General features: G+C 30.8%; 2 protein-coding genes across 2 annotated transcripts; one reads left to right on the plus strand and one right to left on the minus strand.

The window, feature by feature from the left end:
* The first annotated feature begins 1,170 nt into the window (after positions 1-1,170).
* On the plus strand, positions 1,171-2,443 carry LOC107483446 (uncharacterized). The gene has a single exon (XM_016104064.3). The coding sequence runs from the start codon at positions 1,287-1,289 to the stop codon at positions 2,301-2,303; it is 1,017 nt and encodes a 338-aa protein (XP_015959550.1). The 5' UTR covers positions 1,171-1,286; the 3' UTR covers positions 2,304-2,443.
* Positions 2,444-4,052: 1,609 nt separating this feature from the next.
* On the minus strand, positions 4,053-6,804 carry LOC107483451 (glucan endo-1,3-beta-glucosidase, basic isoform). Its single transcript, XM_016104067.3, has 2 exons — positions 6,635-6,804; positions 4,053-5,192 (listed from the first exon to the last, which is right to left on the minus strand). The coding sequence occupies exons 1-2, from the start codon at positions 6,732-6,734 to the stop codon at positions 4,162-4,164; spliced, it is 1,131 nt and encodes a 376-aa protein (XP_015959553.1). The 5' UTR covers positions 6,735-6,804; the 3' UTR covers positions 4,053-4,161.
* Positions 6,805-8,349: the final 1,545 nt, after the last annotated feature.

Genomic DNA, 8,349 nt, shown 5'->3' on the forward strand with positions numbered 1-8,349 from the left:
ATCTCAGTTCGGAGAGTATATACGACTTCTCTGAAAAAGAGCGAATTCGACACGGGAATTACTTAGTGTTAGTGTCGAAACACACGGTGTCAAAATACTTATGACAAATTGTAGCAAATAAAAAGAAGTACGTTAAATAAATAAAAAAATTAAATAAATGAAAGCGTAAAAATTGAAATTGAAAGAAAGCAAAATGCTTGAAGAAAAGAAGTTCAAATAAAATGCGTAGAGCAAATAAATAAAAAGAAAATAAATAATAAAAAGAAACGAAAATAAAAGTGGACTTCAGACACTCACATACCCTTGCACTCTATTGACTTTCGTCGCATCGTGAAAATTGAGAATTTTGACAGAATTCTCCTATTTATAAACCATGGAGATAAACTTGTCTTGAAAAATCTTGACCACAATCTTATTTCCTCTTTTTTCTCTAAAAAATCTGAACTTCCAAATTTTGATACACATGTTTTACACACGTCTTCTTTGGCCTTTAAATCTTTCTTCAATTTGCTACTAAAAAATTTGCACTCATATTCTCCACCCAACTTGAAGGTCGATACTACCTTTCGACTTTAACACTCTATATCATTTTTTTCGACTTTAAGTTGCCCATTCTATTTCAGTAGTTAAAACTTTTGACAGTCCTCTTATCGAAAAAAAATCAATTTTTGTACCAACAACCTCTTTGTAGTGAGATTGAGAAGATTAAGTTTTTTATTAACCTTGTAGAAAGAGGTTGTTGAAGAAATTTACCAGATCCAACCTGTCGACAATGCTTTTCCACGTCGAAATTGCCATTATGCAATCGCCAAGAGCATAATACTTTATTCCAATGAATTCAACGAATAATCGTGATATATAGAAGAAGAATTCATTTCTTTTGTTTAAAAGGAATACTATTTATTCATTTTGAAAGCCATTAGTCAAAAATGCTTTCTTTCATTCCCTTAGCTTTGATCTCCTTCACCACTTCCCTTCTATAAAGCATCTAATTCTCCAATCTTTTTAATGGCGCCCCTATACATCGCACCTTTAATTTCTGTCGCATCATGTGCATGTGTATGTGGTTCAATTCTTTTGAACTTACTCTAATTAGAGAAGATGATATTCCATAACCAAAATCAAATGTCCCTAACGAAACCCAAATTCCATAAATAATGGAGACTCATTCAAGAGACAAATAATAATGCCATTTATTATACCTCATCAAAATTTTTTCCTTAAACAAATTAATAAACCTTCTTATTACATTGAATTTGTTCCCATATCCAACATACAACACAACAATGGGAAGCGCTTACAGTAGTCATCACACTAACCTTGGCAAAGACTCAACTTCTTTCGATGCCGACGCCACCGGCACGGTTGCACGTTGGGGAGACGCCGCCTTTACACTTTCCATGGGAAATTGGAAGGAAAACAACGACCACACCGAAGTTTGGGGCGTCGAATACAAAACAAACCATCATCAAAACAAGAAGAAGCACGTTTGTGGCTTCCAACTCAAAGCGAATTATGATAGCAACGGCGTTGAGAGCATACATTTCGGAATCAGAGACTCTTCCTCCGAAAATGAAACCAAGTTTGCTCTCAAGATCACGAGAGTTGCACGTGACGGCCTCTCCGGCGGGATAACCGGCATCGATTCTTCTTCCACCGGCGGTGGTGCCCCCGTGTCGTTCACGAGGGCGAAGGAGAGTTGCACAATCGAAACCACCATAGTTTCCTACGGTTGTTCGAAGCGAAACGGTCTTTTCGTTCTTGAGACAAAGAAAAAGGTTAGTTCTGAAAACGGTTACGCGGTTACTTTGGCGCACTATTATATCACAACACACTTTGGACTTTCTGTAACCGCCAAAGTTTATCGCAATAAAAATGGTAACGGTTTTCATGTTGAAGTGGAGGGTCCCACGAAACACCCCAGTGATGAATTAAGTAAGGTTTTGGCTAAGACTTGCCGTACAGGAATATGGTCACCTAATTTATGTTCTCACTGTAGTAGTAATAATGAAAATAATAAGATTAATAATGTTATTGGATCAAAGAAGACTGCTATAGCTACCGTAAAAAATAATGGAGTTTCGAAAAGTTCATCATTGTTGAAGGCTACTACTCCTCACTCTAATCATCAAGAGCAACAGGGAAAGGATGAAGTAATAGGTCAAGTTGTTAAACAAGCTATGTTCTCGAGCAATGTTGAAGTGCAATACAACAAAGGTCTTATCAATTCAACTGGAAACACTACTGGTTTTCTAAACAATTCTATCATCTTTATGAATTATAAGTTGCCTAATTTGGGTTAGAGTGAGATGTATCATAATGTATGTGTGGAAATATGGTGGATGGTGCGCTCTAGCTTTTTGTCTCTGTAATTGCTTCGAGTCAAGCGTTGTCAACAATGGAAAATATATTTATATAATAATTTGAAAATAATGTAATAAGATATGTGTATTCTATTCATAAACGCCCATTTATTATTTTTAATTTATGAAAGCCTGTCATGAAGCCTATGTGTAAGCTTAGAGCTGGAATATTATCTTTTGATTAAAATGTGCCATTATCTGCCAAGATCTTTATTATGACGGTAAACATGCATGTTTCTGAAGAATTAATGTTAAAATGGCATAATATTTTCATATTCTTTTAAAAAATCACATGTTTTAAATATTTTTATCTTTGATAAAAAAAAAATTTGTTGACACTTGATAAAAGTTCAACAGATTTGTTAATAAAAATAAAATTTACTGTGAATTAATAAATTATTGTATATATAAAATAAAATTTAAATTTTTGACACATTTAAATGAACTAATAAATTAATTATTAAATCAACTCAAATTAATTACTTATTTTTTTACCTAGGCAAATAAGTAATCTTTTTAATTTTTGGTCATGAAACAAGTGAGCTTATGTTGGGCTCTACTTCATGGGTGTAATTCAGTTACTATTCTTTTGGGTTGGATATTTCTATGGGCTTGATTCAAACGTCAAATCAGTTTAAGGAGATGCAATATTTGAAAATCAAATAAATCTACTAAAATTTTACATACAATTATTTTTATGTAAAATTATTAATTAAAAAAATATTAAATAATTTAATATATTTAACTAAATTATTATTTAAGTATTTTTAATTAACAATTTCACATAGAAATTACTGAATATAAATTTTTACCATCTATTAAACTAATCTTTTAGATGGGTCTCTTTTTATTGCTCTAAACTCAATAGGCTATTTAAGTCACAAAAGCTGCCAATGAACTGTAGTTTTTTTTTTTTTCTTTGTTTTGGATCTGGCCAATGAGCTGTAGTTGAGACAGCATATGTCTCCACTCCCCAGTTCTCCTACCCCTTAAAAGAGAGATCTTGGTTTAAGTCTCAATATAATTTGACCCAAAAAAATGTCGAAAAAAACTAAGCCCAACTAAAAATGTCATAAAAGTTATTAGATTTAAATTTTAAATTTTTAAATAAAAGTTTTGATTTATCAAGTCAAAAAATACCATAAAAATTTAAAATTTATTTATATTTTAATTATTATATTCACATAAAAATATATAATTATGCGAATATAACCTTTTTATAATTTTAATTTGAGAAATTTTAGAGGATAGCACGTAACTAATAAAAAAATGAATAATCTCACACTATTAGATACAATCTTATACTATTAGGTAGCGTTTGGTGGACAGACAGAGACGAAAAGACTGAGACTGAGAGACAGAGACTAAGAAACAGGGATTAAAATAAATCTCATATTCTGTTTGGTGCAAAATAGAAGACAGGAATTGAAACAAGAATGAAACTCTAATTTAATTTGCACAAGGGATAAAATTGGAATTAATTAATTGAAATGAAAGTATTTTAGGTATAAAATGTTATTAAACAGTTTTCATCTCTAAAAATTTCAGTCCCTTGTGTCCCTACTTTTTGGAGGTACTGAAATACTGAAATTTTAGAGACAGAGACAGAAATGTTAGTATCAGTCTCTAAACTAACAAACACGATATTGAATCTCAGTCTCTATCTCAGTACTTCAAAACAAACTAACAAACTGCTACCTTAAAAAACACTAAATAATAACTAATTAATAACTATAACTCACAAAACCTTGTTGCCCTAACCCTCCTCATTTATTTCACATACATGGAGCAATCTTAGTTAGGCGTCGCTCCTTAAAGGAACAGAAGCATTCTTAATAGTAACAATGTCATCCTCCCAGTGTCTTGCTGCACTAAATCCAAAATTAAATGGATACTTCTTTTGCTTGTTTGGATAGAAGACACCGAAATGTTTCTCCACTTCAGGGCTCTTTTGGTTCTCATCAAACATCCCAAACAGGTAAGTCTCTATAGCCACATTAGGCCTCATTGGGGTACCACCCTTCACATGTTGAATCAAATTTCCCAAATAAACTCTTGCATTGTCATATGTTGCCGCAAATCCACCATCCGAAGGCCATCCACTCTCAGACACAACCACTTTCACGTATCCAATCCCGGTGTTATCAAGAGCTGCATGGACGGAGTCCAAAACTGCATCAAACAGGTTTTGGTACCCTCTTGATCCATCCCAGACAACAACATTCGGTGCAGTAAACAAAGCGTAAGGCAGTGATATATCATTGGGGTCTCCAACGTAGCTAAAATAAGGGTACACATTTGCGAAAAGTGGCGAATTTGCATAGACTAAGTAGCCGATTATGGGGTCCAAGTAGGACCTTACATCGCTTCGAAATGAACCCTTTGATGGGGGATAAGAGGTTCCTATAAGGGTCATGTCGATGGCGGTTGAAACCTTGATTTGATCTTGAAGGCCTTTAGCTCTTATGGCTTGATACACGTTTTGGATTGCTGGGAGAACGTACTGAGCCATCCATGAAGTGGAGTCGCCGACGGGTTTGACTTCGTTGCCGACGGCGATGTATTTGATGTTGACAGCTGGATAGAAGTTGAGGACGTTTGTTTGAACCCATTGGCCAGCGTTGTTTGGGTTGGCGAGGCTTTGAAGGTCGGAATTTGGAACGTCCAACATGAGCTCAATGCCGCTGTTTCTAAGTGCTTCAAGAGCTGCTTGGTTTGGATCGTAGAGCCTCATTCTCACAATGTTGTTTGCTTTGCAAAGCTCTATCACTTCTTGTGCTGATGGTAGGTTGTTGCCCATCATCCCGTAACATACACCAATTTGAGCGCCTGCAATCAAATCATTACACATTTGGAAGAGAATCATGCTAGCTGTACATTAGAATTAGTCCTCAAAGATCCCTTAGTAGTATAAAATATATGTCGAAATATAAATATATATTGAAAATGAATTAAATAACTAATATTTATATACAAATATATTTATCTTTTTAATGAATTATTGTCCTGAAAATTGAGATATTTTTATTAGAATTTAACCTACATACATAGGTTGAATTGTTAAAAAAATTAAGAACACTTAAAAATGAGAAAAAACATTAAATGGACTAAACGAGTTAGCCAGTTTATTTTGCGAGTCAGTCCACTTAAAAAAAATGTTAAGAGTTAGCAAATTTTGCAATTTATAGTCATTAATTAATCATCACTAGTATTTTTAATGGTAAAAAATTTTATTCAATAATATAAAATTACTTATTTTTCTTTTGATAGTTAAATACAGAACATAAAAAAATTTGATGTAGTACTTATAATATAAGTAGAGCAATCTCCCACCCAGCGGACTAGCTTTTTTAGTTATGATGGAAACTATTGGAGCAAAGAATTTTTAGTAGAAAAAGAATGAAAAATTAATTATGTTAGATAAATATAATACGAATATAAAAGGGGAAAAAAAAAAGAGAGAGGAGTAAATCTCAACCGCGAATAGGTGTAAAGAGATGGCAATGCATGTTGAGTTTGATAAGTCTAATGAATTAGTCTTTAAGTCTTTTGGATCTACCTCCTTTTACTGCTTAAGTCAACTAACTGTTTTTTGGTGAGATGGCAAATTGTTGTTAAATCTGCTAAGTCTAATGAACTAGTCTTTTAAGTTGTTCTCTGTTTATAGATGTAAGAGTATATTAGGATCTATCAATTAGTATTTATTAAAATTATTTAATATATTTAAATATTTATTATACATAATTCTTTTATTAATTTAGCCTCTTGTAACAATGGATTTAACGCAACGCCAAATCATTGTAAGGAGGTGGCAATGTTGAGTCCAATAATAAATTATATGCGGTGCTTAATAAGTAATAAAGTTGCATTGAACTCTGATAGTCTGATATTTTCATGAGCTTAAGTATAATATATAGAATATAATTCAACTAATTCTTCTTAATTAATTTTGTTCGATAGGTCAAATTTTCAATTAATTAATAAATAAAAAGAGATATCAAATTAAATAAAATGATAAAGATAATAATTTACGAACAATTATCTTCATATAAAATTAATAGTTAAACTATAATTTAATTAAACAAATTAAATCATCTAACAATTCTTAACTATTAACATTATTGTATAAAAATAATTGCATATAAATTTTCATCAATTATAAAATTTAATTATATTAACATATCTTCTATAATAGAAAGAATTAGAATAATTTTGGGTTAGAAGAAACAAAAACGAATAGTAACACACATAATAAACAGTTGAACACTAACCAGTAATGCGAAGATTTACTGCGAATAATGCCAACAGGAGTAACAGAGAAGCCATTAAGGCACTGCTGCTTATTGTTATTGCAAAGAAGAAAGAAGCCATTCATATAGCACCAAAGTAAAGCACTTGGTTAGTATTGTCTCATGAGACTCAGTAGTCTTAAATGAGGCATATATATAGAGGCACACATTAATAATAATGTCTATATATATGTGTTTGGATACCAATAATTATTATTAGATTCAGTGTATTCATTCTTGTTCTAGCCATCCATTATTATCCATATGATACATTACTAATTTTCTTTTTTCGAATGCCTTATCCTTTTTCTATTTGAACTATATTAGGCTAGTTTGGCCGTAGGGTGGCTATGAGTCACTGTCATTCTAATTTGTGCACTATGCAATTATGCATGCATGCTTTCCGCCATTTTTATATTTTATTTTATTAGTAAACCAAGTGGAGTTATTTATTTATTTATTTATTTATTGTGTCTAAACCAAGTGGATATATATATATGTGTGGTTGGGCCATAGATAGATGGTTATAATAATGTGTATTTCACTGTTATAATACTACGAGATGACGAAGTATATTGGTATTGACTTTAGACACAAATTGCTAATCTTTTAATTGAATTTGGATCTTCTCAAGATCTTAATAATTACCTGATATGATTAAAATGTTTTCATAGTTGAGACGGAGAAAGAAAAAAACAAACCAGTCACAGACAGCACATGATCACCTTCCACTACATCCCATGAATCACCCACTAATTCTATTGAAACTAAATGTAAATATGCACACACAAAAATATATTAATAAATTAAATTAAATTAAAAAATCTCAAGCAATGTTAGCAAAATTAGACCAATGGTTTGACGAAAATAAATCTTTTCAATTTTTTTTCTACCTAAAAAGATAAAGTATAATTTTTTATTATTAATTTTATAGTATAATTATATGGTGTAATTAAATATCTTTTAAATATTATCCTTTATTCAACTTTTAAAAAAAATAAATAAATAACTTTCTTAATTTTTTAAATAACTAGTGATACGTAAAATGAGTATTTAAATTAATTAAATAATAATAAGCTTTTAAAAAAATTGACTAAAGACTAAAAATTGAAAAACAACTAACTAATATTTCTGTTAACTTTATAAGTAGAATTAAAAAAAGAATACCAAAACAATTATTAAAAATTTAAAAATTATACTTTATTTCTTCAGTTAAAACACAGATTAAAAAAATTCATTCCCTGATTTTACCGATTTGAATGACATTTAGATCAATTTTGCATTTAAATTGGTCAACCGCAGTTAAATCCGTTAGAAGTCCGCCAACAATTTAACACAAACCGACATACAAAAAACTGTGTCCAAATTAGACAAGTGCCAACACTGATACACTCTGCACTTGCATTGTCCTCCATGTTAGCCTTTCTTCTGCACATAAGTCTTATAAAAGCTTTTCTGTAACATCAAACTTGTGTCGTCAAGTTAGTAGGCGCAAAATTTTGCCACTAGGCTAATTGTTTCCTTTGATCTAATTTTATATTTACTTTTTCTCAAATTAACTATACTTTTTAAATTATATATAATTATTAAAATAAATATTAAATTTTCTAAATATTTAAAAATTAAAAAAGACAAAATTACTTTTTATTAATAGTAACATATTTCTTCTTTCTATAATTATATGATTTTTTAATAAA

The sequence above is a fragment of the Arachis duranensis genome, chromosome 4 (assembly GCF_000817695.3).
Source record: "Arachis duranensis cultivar V14167 chromosome 4, aradu.V14167.gnm2.J7QH, whole genome shotgun sequence".
Taxonomy (NCBI): domain Eukaryota; kingdom Viridiplantae; phylum Streptophyta; class Magnoliopsida; order Fabales; family Fabaceae; genus Arachis; species Arachis duranensis.